Genomic DNA, 21,355 nt, shown 5'->3' with positions numbered 1-21,355 from the left:
TTTGTCTTCCCTGGAATAACAAATGATTAACAAGAAATGTAAGAAGACAGGGGCAGTGGAGAGAAAACCTACCAAGTATGCTTGTCATTTCACAACATGGGACAGAATTAACAGATGAGAAGTGTCGTGGGGCCAAATGGGATTTGTGTCGAGATTCTGGAGACAATTAGTGGATGAACAATCTGCTCCGCCCACAAACAACAACACTCCCGGGTTGCTCGAGACTACTTTAGGGGAACATAAATGACGCAGCTATAGCCAAGTTGAGACATTTACTATGGAAATATACAGGAAGTGCCTCGAAGCTGCTTAATATTCCCACATCACATTTACTGCAGTTGTACTGTTACATACATTCACAGGTCGCCCGTCACTGAGGTTCAAAATTCATTCCTGGACTTGGAAACAGCAGTCGAGAAAACAATTACGCCACTTAGTAGCTACCCTGGAGCTTTTGATAACATCCCAATCTTCCTCAGCAGAGTTTCCTAGTTTGAATGATGGATATTACATTATTCCCTTTTTTCATGAGCACTTTTAGGACTTCAGAAACACGTTGGCTTAAGAAGTTGACAATTGAAAGTTTGAAATGGCATTACAAAAAAAAACACGGTGCTAAAGAAGATAACTTGATCTGATCAAAAGCTCCAGAACTGGAACTAAATGGATCTTGGGTTGAGTTTTTCTATTCATAGGGAAATTATATTTTTTACTGCCTGTCTTTTTAGCCGATTTGATTCTAAAAGTGAATTGGTCAGTGCTGTGGAATTATTTGAACCTTTCCCTTATCAATTAAATCCACTTGTTTCAATAAGTTTCTAAGATCAAGTGAGGTTTTCCGTTTTACAGTGCAGCACATTCCCTTATTATATCTTAAATAAGACCTATTTTTAAACCTTTTGCAGTCTACTACGGCTGAAATGTAGCCTGGTAACAACATCGTAGCCTAGTAACTACAGCTGTGTGTATCTTCAACACAAGCATGTTTTACTATGTCTTTCATGGTGACTCATCATAGCTACAGTGGCCAACCAACAGAAGCTACAATTTCCAGAATGCCTTTCCTACTTTAAACACCACTTAGTTTATCATTTTATTGTTCTTACCCCTCAAACACCAACACATTATCCCCAGACAGTATGTACAGCTGGCCCCATGATGGCGACACACAAAAGACTGAATCTCTGAGTGATGAGAGAAATGAACCCTTCACAGCAGAGTCTGAAGCCCCACAGCCACCAGTTGACAGAATTGGAGGGCTGAGTTGGTATCTGCTACATATTTTGTCCACAGGAGGGGCTACCATGATACAAAGTACTACAAAACTTCTTGTTCTTGTACAAAAACAAACATTTTTGTAGAAATCCTGCATTTTTAAACAACAACTGATACAGAGTGAAAACTGCGTGTAATGGCGGACATGAATAAGGACGTTGACAGTATACATTGCTTGTAGAGGCTTTGAAAATAATCATAGGCATGGTAAAAAAAGTTCTTCACTATGGCAGAACTTTGGCACGAGAAAGGCGTTACAGAAGAAAACGATGAGTATTCGACAAGGTCAGCAAAGATGATTCCAAACTAAATATCACTTTTCTACATTGGTTCATAGCAAACCATTTGGCACTGTCTACCGGTCCCTTGGTTGGTGTGAGATTAGTGTTTGTTTAAATCATTGAAAATAAACTCAAGCCATTGAAGGGAGTCAAACACACATGGAGGTAAGACAAAAGGGCATTGACATCAACAGAAAAACTACATCTGGTGTTACTGTCACAATAGAGTTGCCCCGTCTGCACAGGTTTAAAATGTGTCAGATGAGAGTGTGTGTGTGTGTGTGTGTGTGTGTGTGTGTGTGTGTGTGTGTGTGTGTGTGTGTGTGTGTGTGTGTGTGTGTGTGTGTGTGTGTGTGTGTTTGTGTTATGTGTGTGCATTTATCTGTTATGTGAGTGTATTTAAGTCCACTTCTAGTGTGAACCAGACTTATATTTTGACCCAAACCTGCTTGGATCCCTTTTCAATTTACATATTTTTTAAGTCCTTTCCAGCTCCCTTCAAAAACTGAACGTCACAGTGAGGTGACACTGCTCAGGTATCTATATTTCCACAGGAAACATCCGTCTACATAGGCAAGTGGGTTCAAAAGGAGTCCTGTCCTGGCTGCTAACCTCAGTCTGCGGTTAAGTCAGCGTTATGTTGACCCCGTCTCCCCTCCATGGTTTTAATCGAGGGGTGTGTTCTGGTTCTGCTCAGCGTTCATGCCATGGTTTCTTTTCCTGGGAGTCTCCTGTCGTTGAACGTGTGCATGTTAATGACCTCCTCTGTCTTGACGATGACGGGCGGCTGAGGCTTCTGTTTGAGGCGGCGTTGGCACTTCAGAGAGACACGCAGCTCATCCATCATGGCGCTGCAGAATGATCGCTGCAGAAGGCAACAGGAAAGAAGGAAGAGTTATAGCTGGTACCATGCTGTTCCTCATGCTGCTGGAAGCTATACAACTCTAATGTGCAAAATAGAACCATTAGCAAATATTGGCTTAAAATGAGGTCCATGTATTTGTTTCGTACATACAGTAATTTTTGGAACTCTTAGGTAAAGCTGTTGATGCTCATACTGGGATTATTATTTTTCTTTACTTGAAAAAGTGCTTCAATGTCACACAAAAGTCAAAATGTTATTATTAGAGCCTTTTGCACCCTGCCAGGAAGTAAAGAGAAACACCTGCAATGTTTGGTGTGCAAGTAAGAAATGAAAAGACATTGAAAAAAGGAAAACATATCCACCACAGCAGATTAAACTGGAAAAATATTGGTACCTTCTTTTAAAACATCAATCACCTGCTCACAGAGTGACACATGTTGTGTTACATCAGTAAAAATAGCCTCTTGTGTTGCTGCATTATGTATGTGGTGTGAAATCCTATAAAATGTCAATATGCCTGTGCATCAACGGTGCCAAGACAAATTCCCATACATTCACTCCGGTTATGCAAAATCTAATTTAAATTCTTGGAGGGTAGGAGGAGATGAGATTTGAAAGAGAAGGGAGAGCAGTCAGCTATTATTTTTCTGTTTGTGTATGTGCGTAGGTCTGTGAGATGGACATCTGTAGGTTGCTTTTGCACCAGGTATTTTTTTGTTTTCTCTCATTTTTTATATATATTTGTCTGGCGCATGAATGAGATATTTTGTATACGCGAGAATATGAGTGATTACAGTAGAAAGGGGCACAAAGGGGGTGGAAAAAAGAGGGGTATGGATTACAATAGAGGAGAAATGAAGGAGACTGAAGGGGGTAAAAAAGCTGGCGATGTCAGGGTGGAGGAAGAAGAAAAAAGAGAAGGAGAGGATTGTTGTGTGCATGTAAATTACCAGCACCTTGGCAGCCTAGAGATTGTGGCATTTGCAAATTATCTGAATATTGTGACCCAGTCTTGCGGCTCTTGATTAATGATAGCTGAGATGAGTTCTGAAACATATGCAGAGCGTGAAAAAAACGAGCCTGGAAATAATTACTGTTGCAATAAAGTAACAGGCTGCTGCGCTGTGCTAATTCTGTAGATGTAAATAATTAAAACACGCTATCAAAAGGACTTTCACAATTATCTGGAAACATCATTGAGAGAGTTAAAGAGCACTAAAATACATGCTCCACACTGTGTGATGAATCATGTGCACTCAGTACTAAAATAGAGCACAGATAGAACAGTCTGAAATGTATTAGGACTCTTGCTAGAAAGAAATATAACCTAGTGGGGGAAGAAAAAAGCTACAAAAATGCTGCACCGTATGCATGGTGAATGTCTTAGTTTTCACTCGAGATCAGCGGATAAGTTCAAATGTATTACCCTACGTGAAAGTAATTGGTCACTTTAATGGCTACTCTCTTCTAAACTGCCTCTGCAGAGATCCCATCATGATGTAATTGCAAATTAAGAGATGCAAGACAAATCAACTCCTCCATCCATTGTTTCTTTCACCAGAGGCTAATATGAATTAGACAATGAAGTTAGTATACCAGCTAAGTTAAGATCTAAAGTACCTAATTATGTCACTTGATTGTTAGGCTTCGACTGCAGCTTAGCAAGTAAACACGCTCTAAATCCTGGAATTTTGTGCCAAAGACAACATCGAAAAATAGTGTCTGAAACACCTTGGACAATCCTTTGTGCCTGTAGCCATCATGCTGCACAACCAGGACTGTACATACATAAAACCTGCACTGTTTGTACAATACTTTAACCTGCATTCACATATGCACACTTATATTAATATATCTAAAAATCCAAATATGTATATATGTTCATTATATATCTTGTAGCCATGGTTACTATATCATTCTATTTTGTATTTTCTTATTATTTATTTAATTTCTATTTCATATACAGCCACGGAAAAAATGAAGAAACCCCTTCAGCATTGTAATTTTCTCTTGTTTTATTATTTATAGACATGTCTTTGAGCTAAATTATTATTATTTTTTAAATTATTGTATTCTATAAACTCCTGACAATTTTTCTCAGTGTTGGAATTCAACATACATGTATAGAATGGCTGCCATACATGTAGAGATAAAGATTTAAGACATTTTCCAGTGCTGTATTGTTTTACCTTGTGTGAATCTGAACTGTCCTGTTTTTCACTCTGACCCTGTTGCTGCTTTAAACTCCTGAATTTCCCCACAGGGATAAATAACCTTTCATCATCTCTCATATTCCCTTAATGTGGCTAAAACCCCGTATTCATGGGCTCTGTGAACAGGAGTCCTAATGATCGGGAGCAATGACTCGCATACAAATGTGCATATGAGTATTGTTTCATCCTTAAATAACTCCCGAACCTGCACAAAGGAAAATACATGCAAAATAAAAAAACATTACTAGTGTTGAATATGTCTGTGCTGTTGGTTTTATTTGATGTCTTACATGTACAGTTTGAATATGGTTTTCTGAATAGAAACAACAAATCTTTAAGGCAAAGAAAATGTGTCAAAACCATTTAGTGCTTAACACTCGGTATAAAAGGACTCTGGTACCTTCTCCAGCTGGGCGTTCTGCTTAGACTTGTAAAGCACCTCCCCTACAGCCACAAACACTGACAGCACCAGTCCTGCAGCCAGCACGATGAAGATCCCGCCGATGTTCTGTACCCCGAGAGCGCTGGCCTCTTTGCTCTCCTCCTCGGGACAGCCGTTCCCTCTCCACCACTTCTCCTTCATCATGTGCAGCTTCCCTTCCTCCTGCAGCTGCAGAATAGCTATCGTGATCTTGTCTCTGTACGGGGAGCCTGCGAGGAGGGAACACGAGATTAGTGAGCATGGATAATAACAGGATCTGATAAAAACCTGTGAAGTTATTGTTGAGAGTATGTATTTAACTAGCAATGGTGGGTGTATGGAACACGCTCTGGCCTGCAAGTGATCATATAACCTGTCATGTCATTGTTCGGCTGCTAAGCGGGAGTTTTTTTGTTAGTCCTTCTTCAAATCCCACTAATCCCTGCATTCATAGAGTGATTCCAAAATTCTCACTCCTCTCTGCAGTGTGTGAATTATAATACACAGGGAGTTGGCAACAAAGACTTGGCTTTGTGTAGCAGAGCTGCTGTTGATTTGGACGAATTAGCTGCAGTTTGCACCCGCTTTCTTATGTCATAAATGGTGCATATAAAGAGGGAAAACAGACGCCCAGTGCAGCCTACATTACACGGGTGCATATGTGTTTGGGATTAAATGTGTGTATATGAGATAGGGTTGCTCTATCAGTGTTTTTTATGCATGTTTAAGTCATGATGAGTAAAAGAACCCAAATCCACAGATAGTGGGAAGGCGCCAGAATTAGCGACATGGCATTGAGGCTCAGCGGGGGCTGGCTTGATCAAAGGAGGGGTAATCGTTGCAGAGTACCCGAGTGTGGTCGTGTTCCTCTGCCATCCACAGCGTGTGTGACAAAACACAAGACCGACCGAGGCGCAGCACACACTCTCTTCCCAAACCAGGCCAGGGAAGATTAATACATAATGTGGGCGTTAATGTTTCATTTATAAACTGGTTTAAAGGCTTGTAACTGTATTTATACGATTACAGAACTCATGCATAATGAAGCCTGTTTGTACATTTCCATTTCATGTGCTTATTCAGAGAGATGAAACAGTGGTAACATTTAACATTTTTATAATCCCAACATAATAGAAATAATTCTGTGAGCATTTTGTTGTGAAACTCGGAGGGGGGAAATGAACTAAATATGGCCCCGGGTAGCAGCTAGCATCACTTTGTCTGTTGCTCCCCTACAGTTTTGCCTGTCAGATCTTAAATGATTCCCTCTCTGTCTCATCCATCATTTATCTATTGCCATACATCATCCTTTCATCTCCACTTCTCTGCGTATTTAGACCAACAAAGGGGACATAAATCCAAAAGTGAAAATTACACAAAGTACTGCTGGGTTTTAAAGGGCACATCAGTGTTTACTGCTTTGATCATAAATAGTCCATCTTTGTGACAAAAACTGAAAAGGTCTCATGAGTGTTGTCAATAATAAAAGGCACATAATCCATTCTGTGCATGTAGATATGTGCTGCTCTGAGTATGCGGCCGTGTATATCCATTTGCATGTGAAAAGCATATGTTTGCTTCACTCGAAGATGAGAAATCTATCAAGTATCCCAGTCCCCTGATTCTTGCTCCCCTCATATTTCAAATGATTAATGATGGCCTAACAAAGCAGGCCTTGGATAAATGCTAATAGGACGAGTCCTTAGAGAAGAGGATATGGAGAGCGGCGCCCAGGCAAATGGAAAAGCTCTGTGCTTGACACACTGTGCATACACAACTACCTGACAGATGTTCAACACCAGAGGACATCCATCACTCCCGCACTGTCTGGCCTCAAGTATTAATGTGATCACAGTTTAAGTTGATAGCCGTTGATGACGCATTTGGGTTTTGGGAAGAGTACGTGTTAAAACCGTAAAGCACTAAGAGGTTAAGACGTATTTTACGGCTGGCTCTGGTTTATTGCTGTAACAGCCCTACAGGGAATGAGCCTCTAAGCAATGTTTAGCAGGGCAAATGTTATAGGCTAGAGGTTACCATGAAGGCTGAAGACTTAATTATGTTAGGGACAGGAAAACAAGGGGCCATTTAAAACAAAAAAAAGATATTGCTTCTTCTATCAAGAGGACAGTGGGGGCTCACTTTAAATGAAGCCATTAACCATCTCAACACCTTTTAGAGAAGAAACATATGAGAGGCTGTCATCAAATGTATTTTTGAAATATTGAGCGCAATGAACATCTGAATTAGAGATTGAAATGAGTTAGAGGGCAGTAACTACTTTGAAAGCGGACGTCTTTAATCATTATTTTTTATGCATTAAAATACTGAACCACTTATCGCTGAACTAGAGCGATTTGGGGTATATTCTGCACTCATATACACTATATCACCACTTGAATGGAAATGGGGCTGATCCACATTCTAGGTCTGTGTGTCCATCTCAAGGGCATCAGTGTAAGTACTCATGCACTTATAGGGCCACAGTGGGACTATATTTCAGAGCATCCCCTCAGCTTTGTTACAGCCTGTGGCAATCATGGCATCTCTGCAGATCTATAACTGCCCCATACTCATCAGCGGGCGCCGGGTCCAGATGTGGATGGCCAGAATTAATCCGCCATATTTTGATGGCCTTCATATCACTGATGATATATGTGGCTATTACAGCTCGTTGCAGTGCTCTCCGTGGCCTTGTCAGGACCACTATAACCTCTGTGACAAGAGGATTGGAACTATCGCCAGCTTTCTGCTAGGGCACCCTGGAGTCAGGGTTGTAAACGGCACAATATTAACCCTTTCTAAAGGCTGCCTTATATGCAACAAAACTGTTTTCGTACCGCAGGAATTAAACGGGGTTTAGTTCCTCTGTCTAATCATAGGATAATGGCTCTTTAAAATGTCAGAATGAAATGTTATGATGCTGGGTCAAATAAGGAAGTGGGAAAACAATTGTTAGTGCTCGTTTTAAACTCTCCAAAGTGCTTTGTTGTTGGAGTTTAATTCTCAGACAAAATTCAAACGGTGAAGTCACAGCAGATTGCACTAAATCGACTTTCCGTGACTGTTTTTAAATCTTGCACTCACTGCCTTATTCGACTGCAAAATAGGCTCAAAAACTCATGATTAAAAGGATTGTGATTGTTTAACCCATGTTGCTTTCCTACAACAATATAGCAAAAAATAAATAAAAACCCCTTAAAAAATCCCCCTTGCTGAGGAACAGCTCGAACAGCGGCTGGGTTTCCTGACCCTGGGCACATTTTAACCTTATCCATAAATTCAACCTCCTCAGTCATTTGCTTTTCATTAAGATAAACCTTTTACACCTCTCGCCGTTGAACTATTACACCCGTGAGCCCATCAATAAAGGTTGACCTTTTCGTTCTCAGAGCTTATCAATCATCCACAGTATGTGCCTTTATCTGTCACATAGTATCTGCAGTATCTCTCTATGGCCTGAATGTTTTCAAACGGTTATCACACACACAGGCAGCACAGCGACAGAAAGACGTTCAGGGACATTTACCCATAGGGGTTCCCACTCCGTAGGCTTTGGAGTCTATGAGGCCTCCGATCTGTGTGAGGTTGCAGTTGCGCTGGGTGACAAACTCGATGGTGGTGGACTCCATGAGGAAGGCGTAGTCGGAGGTCAAGACGCGCTGGATGCCCTCTTCCATGGTCTTCACCATCACAGACTGCCTCCTGCTGTTCATGAACTCCCACATCTTGTCGTAGGTGGAGATTTTTGTTTTCTACAGGATACCAGAGAAAAGAGGTGGAATGAGGCAGTGGTTGACTCTGAATTCTATACCGTGCTCTGGTCATTTTTTGCAGAGTGTAACTTTCAACTTTGAAGGCTATTTATTTAAAATCACTGCAATTGAGACCTCACTTTGATGATAAATGAAAGACAAATTTATTTTTAAAAAGATTTTATAGTGCAATGCATATTTTTTTCATTTCTAAATCTAGTTGTTCAACATTTCTAAAAACTCTTCAGTATCTGCACCTGTGTTTACTACGCGTCTAATATAATACTAATATCTTTCTGTTGTGTTTTTTTTTTTTCATAACTATGACAATAAAAGCACCGAAAAAATTGGCAATGTCCAATCATGTAGCAGTCTACTGAATATATTCTCTATCTCACAAGGGGTCTTACGCAACGCCTGCCTGGTTTTGTTATTATTCAGCAACTGATTTTATAAATATGTCTTTAAATAATATCTAGTGTAGTCCAATGCACGTTCATAATCCTGCATTTAGGTTTTCAATCGTATTACAAGTAAACATCAGCCCCACTGTTTGCTGATCACTCTCATTACACGATATCCGAGATGTATTAAGTGACCGCTAATGCAATAATTATTGACGGATGTCTTCATTTAAATAACATAAGCTCCGTAGCAAACAGATGGTCATGTATTTCCAACAAACTAGCTGCTAAAAGAGTGTTTGCTGAAATATTAAACAGCACTCACAGCAATGACAGGTGTGTAATATCTGAAGGATTCATTTTAATAAGGGAGGAAGGAACATTTCTCATAAAGTAAGCCTCTAAACACTCTAAGATACCTTGAAGAAAGTCATGGTGGCACCGTCCTCCACCACACCGTACAGGATTTTAGTTTGCTTGGCCAGGTCGTCGGCAGAGTCTATGGGCGACTCCATCCTCTCCACAGTGAGGAAGGCAGCCAGGTTGGCCGTATATGAGGAAATGATGATGAGGGTGAAGAACCACCAGATGCCTCCCACTATTCGAGTCGACAGCGCCTTGGGCATGAGCTCTGAGCCTGGTGTGAGGGAGGTGGCAGGAGGCATTGTTTATTTTAAAATGTTAAAAACAAGATAAGATTAGTTTCTTTGAAAACATTCAAGCTTGTTTGAAGTACTCTCAGCTCATGCAGTTGCACCACTCGCTTCAAAATAAATCACTTCTGAGAGCTCTCTAAACAGGATGATTGTTGGATCTCAAACAAGTAAAATTAACAAGTAGCAGTCACAAGCGAGTGCTTTAAATAATGCAGGAAAAACACAATTTAAAAACTCTCCTGAGAAGAAGATGTTTGCATAAATCAATCCCTTCAAATCAAACACATTTAATATTGATTTTTCAGAACAGCGTGGAGAAAAGACAGGCTGTTTGGGCCAGAGAGTCATGTACTCAAGGTAACCTCACATCCTGACTCCACATCCCACTGATCTCTGGGTGCTGATGTGCCAAGGGCAAGAGGAGAAGACACTGGGTATTATATTGCGAGCATTACTATGATAAGGAGCATATGAATACACTGTTCATTTATGAAACAAATCTCAGCAAACTTGCTATTTAACCTGCTGTTGATGAAAAAATAGATTTATGAAGTGTAAACTTTAATTAACGGGTCTTAAAACAAAGGTCATTAAAATGTCCTCAAGTGGTATTCAAATGTATTGCTCTGATACACACATATATCATATACACATATATTCTCTTCTATTTAATGTGTTCCTAAATCGATTAAATTAAATAAACATTAAATGCACATTTATTCTAAGTTCTGTCGTCCCAGCAGTGGACCCCCAGTGGTCTCTCTCTGTTGCCGCCGGCAAACAAAACAAGCCAACCCTCAGAGACAGTGGGATATAAAGAGCTCCAGCTCCACAGAGCAACAGCAGCCACAGGCTGAGGCAACTACCTTGCTGCATGAGAGCCCCAACTCCAAACCAGAAACTATTGAGCAGCGTAAAATTGTTTTCCACTACATCCGAGTCTGGGTTGCATGGATGCGGGTTGTACCACTCGTAAGGGCTAAACCTGCAAAAGGAGAGAGCACAAAGAGAGAGAGGTCAGCAGAAAGCAGAGAACAGTGTGTTCCCGCTGCGAATGAAAACAGCACATAACACATACATTTTATAATATTGAGAGCGAGAACAAAGGGAATGTAAACGTGTGGGATTCTTGTCTTGTGGCCTCAGGGTCGGAGCTTCTGCAGAGAGCAAAGCAAATCATTCTGGCTTTCGCCGAGATCAACGTATCGGCATATTCAAATGCCATCAGTTTATTGTGAGAACAGATCGATAGGCTGGAATAACACTGTCACTGGTGATAATGCCTCGGGTGCGTGATGATCTTTGGAGCTCATTTGGATTCACTGACTCAGGAGCCTTTATGTGTTACACCCAGCAATTGCAATCAACGTTACTCTACGAATGCCACATCCTCCTCACCCCCCACCACAAGGGAATTGCCTTCTTGTTTCCCAACAACCTTCTCTGTTCTTCAACCGCCTAGCAGCCTTTTATCTTCATCTCTTCTTCCCATCCTGCACCTTCCCACCCTAACAACCTACACCTCATTTTCCCCGATTGCCTTGCCTCCCCTATGAACCTGCCCCTTTCACCCCCTATCCTCCCGCTGCTGCCTACCTAGCGTCTTCAGGTCAGTTGTGGACATTTCTCATTTATTATCCTAAGCAAAAGTGGCATGGCATTAGCGCAGGGTGATTGGGTTAGTGTTAAGCATCAGGAGCTGATTGAGTTTGTGCTGAAGTGGGTGATAGCGGGAACATTGCTTATGCAGAGTTGAGGGGTCCATCAGGTAAGGGCTGTTTAGCAGCTTTCCGCACCCCCCAACAAACCGCATGCTAATAAGCCCGGGGAAGAATTTTAAAGGTTCTCACTGCGTAGAAATGTGATGCTATTTGTCAGCTTTAGCTTTTAGAAACGCACAGGGACATATATGCTGTAAATATATACGGTGTTTATAAGACACGGATCAGCATTTCACATTACCAAACGAAATGTTATATGACGGCGGTTTTATGGCAGCGCTATTTGCCACAGAGACGGCATAATTGCTGTGGATGTGCATGCAGATGTCATTCCACCGCTCCTTGTTGCAGCAGCAGCCTAATTAACAGCTTTTTTTTTTACAAGAATCATGAAAGTGGCATCATTTCTGTCAGATTTTTCCTCCTTTACAGCTATTTTCTCTGCCGTCCCCTTGAGAATCATGTACATGGACACGGTTGTGATGACACACTATAATTCTTCCTGTCAACTCCATCAGAATGTCGGAATTTGCTGGAATGTCAATGAGCCCGGTCTCCTTGGAACCACAGGCAACAGAGACGGCACAATGGCCTTGTGGAGCTGTGCGGGATGCAGTGTGTGTGCTCGCATGTGTTCGTGTAAGGGTTTATGGCTGTGTGCATCAAGCCTCTGGCGCATGAATGTTTGCGCATGTGCCTTTATGGCTGTGTGGGTGTGCATTTGTCCGTGGTAGCAACTGCGTATTTGCCTTTGCTCAATCGAATCCATCTCAAAGTCGAATGTTTTCAGTGAGGATTTATTTATGTCACTGCTACACATTATGGTAAGCTGCAGCCTCAGGGCATTTGTGGGTAAACATCCCATATGTGCCATAGGTTAGGTAGTATAAATCCAAGAACATCTATAAGACCCTCTAGATTGGATTGTCCCTATCAGTGTCCTACATGTGTATTCTGTATGCACCAGGCTGGATGGCTCCTCTGTATGACCTTTGCCTGCAGCCGGCCCGTATTCCTGCGGGCCGTGTTTTGCACACCGATCACCAGGAAGAAGGGGACGAAGAACATGTGGACGTAAGGTCACCTCTTCACACCGAGCACAAGGGACATGTTGTATAGCACGCAGAATTCTAAAAAGATTCTCCCCCTCTCCTGTTCCTCTTCTCCTTCATCCGTCCCCGGCCACAATACCACAACACGCTCCCTCCATTAACTGTCTGTTGGATTCAATTACTCTGGCTGGCATTATAGATCTGCTGCCTTTCTTCTCTCAGGCTTGTGTTGGGGGGTGCTAAAATCATAGGCTTCCAGGAGTCGTACTGCCAAACTGCGACATACTGTAATTACATGTAAACATTTTATAATGGAATTTAAATCATGCAATATTTTGGCAGATGGATCTGTGCTGGAAAAGGTTTTTTGCAATCTGAGTGAATACCATTTCTTTGTTAATAAAGAGAGAAATCAATCCAACCACAAACAGAGCTGAAAGAAACCCCTGAGTGAAATGTATTAGTCTGGAGCTAGAAATGAGAGATGAGAATGAGAAAAAGTGTTTTTGTGTGTGTGTGTGTGTGTGTGTGTGTGTGTGTGTGTGTGTGTGTGTGTGTGTGTGTGTGTGTGTGTGTGTGTGTGTGTGTGTGTGTGTGTGTGTGTGTGTGTGTGTGTGTTTGGGAAGCATTTCAAAGATGTGAATCCCAGGTGAGATTGAGGTGTTCAGTGTTTTATTGTGCAAAACCAGGACTTCATAAGCTCATTTCACTCACTCTATTTGCAGGGGATTAAAGAAAATAATATACTGTGCAATTGGGGGATTGACCAATCAATCGGTGGCCATGCAATCAATACTACAATTATGAGAGAACCAGCTCAGCTAACTGAAGAAGAAAACACTGTACTTCAGATTTGAATTTTGCTGAATAATTTCGGTCACATAGTGTTAGGACAGGCACTATTTATTGCCACGGTGTGCAAAAAAACGTGCACAATGCATGCATGCAGACAAGAGAATTATAATTTAATAAAAATGCCGAGGCCATTTCATTACAACTGAAAGCATATTAATATAATTGCATGCTAATCACTTACCCTGACCAACCATGGAAACAAAGGGCTACGGATATAATTTGCATATTCTGAACTAACTTAGGTGACAGTTGCTGCTTTCCTCTTATGTGATCATTGTGCCGGTAACATTTGATGAAGTGTGCATTAAACCCAAACCTCTCGGGATGAAAGCAGAAGAAGAGGAGCCCTGGGGTTAATACACATTTTTCTACATCGGTCATGCATTGAGGGTTTAAGAGGGTCGGGTTCATCAAGATATTTGTATGAATTGTACATTCCTTACAGGAGTTTAAGAGTATATAACGGGAAGATGGTTTTACAGCTGCTGATGCCTGTGCAAAGATGTTAGCAGTCAGCTGATTTTAATGACTACACCAGTGTTTTTCCTTGTTTAGCTCATTAACTGAAAAGTACAGCGAGTAATGAAATCTGAGATAAGGTTTAATCCTTTTTTTATTACCTTCTTTATTCTTTTCATTAAAGCTACTTTATCAATGCATGATAATGACGCTAAGACATTTGTTATGTGAACTTTTCTGGGTGGTTGGTTAAAGTGCTCGTGGGAGGTTGTAAAAACTGAGATTTGTCGTTCTGGCAGGCACTGCGCTACTTTCTATAAAACAGTCTACACCTCCAGTTGTATTTTAAGGCTTTGATAGTCCCACTCTGACAAAAATAAATCATTTAAAAGCTAGAGTTGTAGTGAAAAATACACGCAAACATGGAAGAACACTGGAAAGATCCGTTAAACTAATGTATTGTGATTTAAAATTCTCATGTTGTAGACTATATCCACATCACTGAAGTAATCTAAGAAAAAAGAGGCATGTCTTTTACGGCGATACTTTGCCACCAGTCGAAGCGTAATGATTTTCTGTGTATTATTCCCCCCTTCAGGCCCAGAGGGACTCGTTGTATAAATGGAAGCAGGGAAACAGAAGAGGGACATGGAGGAAGAGGAAGAGGGCTTGACATGTTACCTGGCTATGACAAACAGCACACAACTGACACCCAAGCAAGCCAGCAGAATATACATCCAGATATCAGGTGAGAGGGGGTTGAGGAAGGAGAAGACCCCGGGGTTGGTGCCGTTGGGTTTGCGGTACAGGATACTTATCCCCAGCGTCATGTAGGGCTTGGAGAAGTCGATGACCTTCTCCCGGACGTAGGTGATGGCCAGAGGAGCCACCGCCAGATCTGATTTCTGCAACGTGATAAGAGTGGTGGGTGTTTGAGTCAACCAATAAAAGACCAGCAGTCGCTTAATGATCTGATTTCTGTCAACAGCTGTTCTGTTCAATATGTACAGGAGGAAGAGTCATGACGGAGGAGGGGAAATGCTGGGGTCAGTAGTTCAGGCGGATTAGCAGGTAGGAGGTTGAGTTTTTTCTGGAAATTACAGGTAACATTTCTAATCCCTCTGATGTGGTGTCAAGGATGAGTCACTAAGGAGGCCATTTTTGGATTAGATAAATCAGTGACAGATAATCCGTGTTTCCACTGAAACAGAAGATGAGCCGTTTTTATGACTTGGAAACATTTTAACATAACGCCCTTCAACAGGGGCAGCTTCTTCAGGTCTTTTTTATTTGTGAGATTTTCTGCTAAATTTAGATTTCTAAGGCCTTTCCTTTTCTGCTACTCATGGCTTTCAACAAACAGTCAATAAGGGTTAAAGAAGCAACAATTAAATGAATTAAAGCAAGGCATAAAAGTACACATCTCAGCCATCAATTGGGCGTTTGATTGTAAGTTATTAGTAAAACAACTGGTTAGAAAATCTTTGCTTTCGGGGGTTTACAGTCATTGCTGCTTGTGTGTGTGTATTTTCCGCATCTTACTATGTGCAGCCCTGTTGATAGTTGACTTACATGGTCCATTAGCTCCCGCACCATGCCGTTCCATTGGCCGGTGCTTTCATCCAGTGCGCCGTACTTCCCATCTTCCACTAATCGCACCTCGTAGCGAAAGCCCAGGATGGCAGAGAGCTCCCTCAGAAGGTCAATACAGTAGCCCTCAAAGCGGTCGTTCCCATACAGAGGCTTGTCCGACTTTTTAAACATCACATATGGCTCCTCCTGTGCAGGGAAAATGAATTTAGCTGTTTGTTTGTCTGTGTGTGTTTGACAACTGTGTGTGCCTGTGTTATTTTTTGTCTGTGTGTACCAGTATGGTGGAAACACGCAGGGACTTGTTAGCCAGAGAGTCCGTGATGTTGGATGTCTTGCTTCTGTGAGACTCTGTCATATTCAGTCCGCTGGGAGGATCCCATGTTCCAATCTGTTGAAACAATTCATCGTCATGTTTATCTCACTGAAAAGGATTTCAAAGTATCCAGACCTACACTTCGTTCTCCTTTCTTTAAACTCAAAAGTCATACATCATCCACTGAACCCATGTGTCACACACCTTTTCCAGCCCCTCCTCCTTCAGACTGATGACATCCAGGTCGAAATCTGTCCTCAGTCCATTGGTCTTGTTGAAGAGAACACGTCCTGTCAAACCGTCCCAGTGAGCCTGCAGACAGAAGCACAGAGCTGATAATCTAAAACCCTCAGCACACAGATTCCATTAACCTTAAGATATCGTCTTTCACAACAGCTAATCGAAAAAACTTTTTCTGTCCCAATTATTAATTTTGTCTGTCTCTCTTCTCACTGTCTATCTCAACAACATAACAAGAAATAATAAAGCATCCAGAATAGCAGCAGGTTTGACAGGTAAGAGTTCATTATGTATGTGGTTCATTGTGCTTGAAGTTTCACTTCAAAGCCATTGGAGGAACAGACGGGCATGGAGAGCGATAGGAGACACAGGAGGGGTAAGAAGCGCCCGCTAATACAGTGGCTCATTCTGAAAATTACCTGCAATGATACCATCCACAGAATGAAAGAGCTTTGTAGAACAAAGCAAATGGCTGACCCCGACTACAGTTAAGGAGACACACAGAGGCTTTGATACCAACACAGGCGGAGTAATGAGTGGAGAGAAAGTGGGATACAGGGATGGAGCTGTTGTGGATAAGGCGCAGGGTTATTTAGATCACATTAACATTATTGAGAGTGCTAAGATCAAGCAGCAAATGTGTTGCGTTTTCACATGGAAAGAAGAAACAAAACATGTGCCGCTCAGTTCCCAGAAGGTGGGATGCTGCCAACATGTGATTGCACTGATCAATACAACATGCCCAATCCAATTGTCAGCAGATTCCACAGGTCAGAGGTAAAGACAGGGTGCAGATTGATAGCTCTGTTGGCCTTGTACCTCTTTGATGAGGTTGATGAAACGCCCCCCGAAGCGCCACGGCTTGTGGCGATTACACTGCAGAGAGCTGACTGTGATCTGCTGCGATTGCTGCACTGCCACCGCCACCACGTGCACGGCGTCGTACATCAGCGCTGCATCCGTCTGCGGACAGGAAGGTGAAATCATTAGACATTTTTATAACATCTGTCCACATGACCTTTTAATCTGTTCATCTGTTCACCTGGGGAGGAACATAAGAGGCTGTGTGAAATCGTGGGCGACTTGCTTTACTCTTTTGTCCTAACAAAAGAACATAAATTAGCAGTTAATGCCCCGCACAAATGGCACGGTGTCTCAGCCTGTTAGTAAAAATACCCGACCACTGTCTGAGGCGATGAGAAAGCTCCGCCAGGGAGAGTCTCTCAGTGGAAGGCCGGCCTGTCACTGTGAAGACTAATGGCTCCTGATGGGTGTGCCTGTTCTCCAGAGAGAGGGAATGTAAAACAGGCACCAGTGCATTCGGGACAACTATGACTGACATATTTTGTGTAACGAGCTTAGTAAACAGGACAAAAAATAGCTGGCATACATTGTAAAGTGCATTGAAGAGCACATATAAAAGCCATCCATACAACCCCAGTAATAAGCTATCAAAGGAAGTAAAGGCTCAGGCTGAAATTTCTAACACTGACTCTGTGATGCTGAGGTTTATCTTTGCTCTCTGCCTGGCACACATGAATTCCTTTCATGCCGTCTGTCCTCACAGTTTGAGACACTCTACAGTCACCCAGGTCAACACATTACAGCTTAGCTTGGATCCTTTTTCCATGGTCCCACACAGGCTCACATACACTGTGGTGATCTTATTTGACAAGTCCTGGATGACCAACCTGCGAGGCAGTATGAAAAATGTCTTTGAGACCACAGAGTATCCGCAGCTATAGGGTCTTTGTGGATGTGCCGGCTGTCAGGGAGAATGAGCGGGGCTCCTGCACAGCTAGGTGCACAGCAGGAGACCAGTGAGCTGCTGTTCAGCTCAACTCAGATCCCTATGCTGTTCCTATAGGCGCAGTTGAGCGTCCTTACCCTCCATGTCTTATAGAAAAGGAATGCTGGATGGTTCCACGAAGGACAGAAATGATGCTCCATGTATATTTCGTCCAGCGTATTTTTATAGTGGAAGGTCAATTAAAGAAATACATCTTAATTCCAACAGCACGGAAAGAGGAAATGCGAGATAGAGAGGAAAGCAGGGAGCGGCTACAGGGTGGGCAGATAGTCATTTTTTTAGCCTGTCCCCTCGCTCTCCTGTGCTTTTGGAGTTGGTGACTGCTGATGTCAAAGGCAAAGGCAGATCAGAGGATGGGAGACCCATCTCTGCACTCTTTCATCCCCACTGCTTCCCTGGGAAAGGGGGACAGCTACCACCATATCGGCTTTTCTAGTGCAGGCAGTGTGTGGATGTGAGTGTGCTAGTGTTGTAGTGTTCATGGTAAATACTGATTAGGAAAAGAGTCTGTTAATCTATTCTGTTGAATAGTGTGGCTGCACAGTCAGTATCCAAACTCTGTTTTCCCACTGAAGGGAAAGTTCATCATGTCCAATAATCCAATTATTGTGTACAAATTGTATGCAAAGACTTATAGGATTATTGTCTTTATTTTAAAGATGTACTTTACAAACAGCTCAATCTGATTTGATAAAAGTTTGACTTTCTGTTTCAGCCCACTTCTAAAGTACACAATACATTTTGAATTCATTTATTCCAAAAATGATTCATTCAAATGCAGTTTTCTTAGTTTAACAGTGACTGGGTTGAAGTCATGCATTGCTAATCTTTTTCATTTTCATAAATGCCTGCCTCTTATTTCATTCTTGCTTTCGACCTTCAATAACCTTGACCTTTTCCCTTCCAAGAACAGTCAATATCACATTCCTATTCTTCCATCTATTAACACTTTATTCATTTGGGTCAAACTCAACAGCATGAACATTTATTTCCAATGAAACATTGCAACTATAAAATATTCTGTGAAGAACTCCTCTGGGGAAATAATCTGACAACTTGTTTACTTAAAACAGAACAAAAATGTTCTGCTTGGAAGTTTATTTTTATTCTACATTTCATACTGACTAATGCCCAGACGTACATTCAGCTGGGAGATTTCTGCACAACCTTGGAAGTGTGACAATTAATACTTTTGAAATCAACAGAAACCGATTCATTTGTGCAGTGTCCAAAATTAAGATTTTGAAAGGCCCTAAACATGCAATAGTGCCACAATTACAGTTTCTAAACAATAATGGCATCTTTTTTGAACAAAAGACAAAGGAATTTGTTGTTTTTTGACATAAAGATTGGTCTTAACATCCTGATATATGTCTATTTGAATACAAAACGTCAATTAGATGTTTTGCAATGTCAACTCATTGTGTACAATGCTGTGTTTGCATTCTTAGGACAAAATACTCCATCAAATCCCCCGTCAGGCTCTTTGTTTAAGTGATTTATGTCCTTCTACTTCACAGCCATTCCCTGAAATATTTCCTCAATCTTTTAACTTTTGATTGGCGTGATATATAATTTATCATCTGACTTGAATGATTTGTGCAGCAAATCTCTTTTTACTATTTGTCTTTGGAGCAGAATCCTTCCTGAAAACCCCTTTGTGATGGAAACAAAGAAAAGCTGGCATCAAGTGCAGGCAGGAGAGATCAAGCGGAGGGAGGAAAAAAAAAAACTAAAATGATGGCTGGCAACAGTGGCAGATTGCATTCAATTTAAAAACAATCCAAGAGTGATTTTGATATTTATTTCAGAGCCAAGCATGGGTCCTGTGGGGTGTTTTAAGTGCTTTAAGTGAAACCAATCTTGAACCCCTGGGACACTCAGATAGAGAGAGAGAGAAGGGAAAGGGTTTCAAACAAGATGGCCAAAACCTTTGTTGCCTTTTTTTTTTTTCACTCTCCCTTCTTCAGTCAAACACCCACATACCCATCTGAAATCAAACAGTCTCCCTCTGCTTAAATAAAAGTACAATTCCAGCCCTTTTCATACATTTGATGACTCATAGTGTTCAACACCTCACTTCTTTCTTTCTTACCCTTGATGTCTGGGTTCATCTTTGCATGTTCCCTCTGTCAGAAAAATATCACGTGAGGATCATACAAATATTAACAAACATGCAGGGAAAAATTCATGGAGCACACTTAATAACTGGAAACAGACATAGTGACAAACCTCAAGCTTCCTCAAGGCATGCCTCATTTGTCGTAGTTGCATGCAGTTTCCTCATTTAGAACAGGTGAACTGCAAACTGTAGCTGCTGTGTGTGTGTCTGTGTGTGTGTGTATACTGTATGTGTTTACACAAATATATTCCAATTCCCTGCATCAGTATTCACTACAGCTCTCCACCTGTGCATAATTCCTCAGATAATGTTGCACCCTGAAAAAACGAAATTGCTCTTTCTCCTTTCACCTCATCTCAATCAGTCAACCCCTCCCCAGCATACATCTTAACACACACACATGCACACACACACACACACACACACACACACACACACACACACACACACACACACACACACACACACACACACACACACACACACACACACACACACACACACACACACACACACACACACACACACACACAAACACACACACACACACACACACACACACACACACACACACACACACACACACAATTCCTTACCGCCACACGCTTTTGATGGACGTCTTCTGCAGCTGCTTGTGTACAGTAGGACTCCAATGTTTATACATATCATATACATCTGATTAGCCCTAATGAGATTAGCACTGACCTGCTCTTCACCATGCATCACTAAGCTGCAGCTGCCAGGCACAGAGCAACAACACACACACATACAGATATACACTCAGACACACAGACCGGCAGCATTGCCATCAGCATCGGAGTCATCGTGTCAGCGGGGGGGAGAGAGTGAGAGAGAGAAGCTCATTGTTTCGTTGGCACCAAAGTCACTCTGCCCTCAGATCACAGACAGTCTCACGGGGTTTGATGATTTGATAGAAGGAGGTAATTATTCATTTCATTCACTTTTTATGTATTTGTGCTGCTTCACTGCACAGTTGGTGCCAGTATTCGACTCAGAATTTCTGCCATCAGACACATTACTGCATCTCTAAACTTTGTTATGTTTAGCAATTAAATCTTCACTTGTCAAGAGGAGTTTTCTGTGAGAGCTACACCATTATTCATGATATCTACTTTAATCAAGAAACTCTCTTCGCTCTCCACCCCCACTGAGTGAGATACCGCATTTGTTTTATCTGCCAAGGGGAAAATCTCATGAGGAGGATGGACACTGGAGGGAAATGTCTGTACATAATTAGTGATGAATTTCAAATTTGGCAAGAGATACAGCCTCTTAAAGAGCAGCTAGTTTGTGAGCTAT

The 21,355-nt window shown here is 41.8% G+C and overlaps 1 protein-coding gene across 2 annotated transcripts in view; it reads right to left on the bottom strand.

Annotated features, from left to right (window-relative positions):
• Nucleotides 1-1,863: 1,863 nt before the first annotated feature.
• Nucleotides 1,864-21,355, bottom strand: part of LOC134877213 (glutamate receptor ionotropic, kainate 2-like) — a 55,166-nt gene continuing 35,674 nt past the window's right edge. For both annotated transcript variants that reach the window (XM_063902635.1, XM_063902634.1), the window contains 10 exons: nucleotides 16,923-17,066; nucleotides 16,068-16,175; nucleotides 15,825-15,938; nucleotides 15,530-15,736; nucleotides 14,639-14,862; nucleotides 10,737-10,855; nucleotides 9,634-9,851; nucleotides 8,585-8,810; nucleotides 5,035-5,285; nucleotides 1,864-2,421 (listed from right to left, as the gene is read on the bottom strand). In XM_063902635.1, the coding sequence (XP_063758705.1) occupies nucleotides 2,257-2,421; nucleotides 5,035-5,285; nucleotides 8,585-8,810; nucleotides 9,634-9,851; nucleotides 10,737-10,855; nucleotides 14,639-14,862; nucleotides 15,530-15,736; nucleotides 15,825-15,938; nucleotides 16,068-16,175; nucleotides 16,923-17,066 (1,776 nt within the window). In that variant the 3' untranslated portion in view covers nucleotides 1,864-2,256. The remainder of the gene's footprint in view (nucleotides 2,422-5,034; nucleotides 5,286-8,584; nucleotides 8,811-9,633; nucleotides 9,852-10,736; nucleotides 10,856-14,638; nucleotides 14,863-15,529; nucleotides 15,737-15,824; nucleotides 15,939-16,067; nucleotides 16,176-16,922; nucleotides 17,067-21,355) is intronic.

This window comes from Eleginops maclovinus, chromosome 15 (genome assembly GCF_036324505.1).
Source record: "Eleginops maclovinus isolate JMC-PN-2008 ecotype Puerto Natales chromosome 15, JC_Emac_rtc_rv5, whole genome shotgun sequence".
Taxonomy (NCBI): Eukaryota; Metazoa; Chordata; class Actinopteri; order Perciformes; family Eleginopidae; genus Eleginops; species Eleginops maclovinus.
The sequence above is the reverse complement of the archived record's forward strand: the minus strand, read 5'-3'. Positions and strand labels throughout refer to the sequence as shown.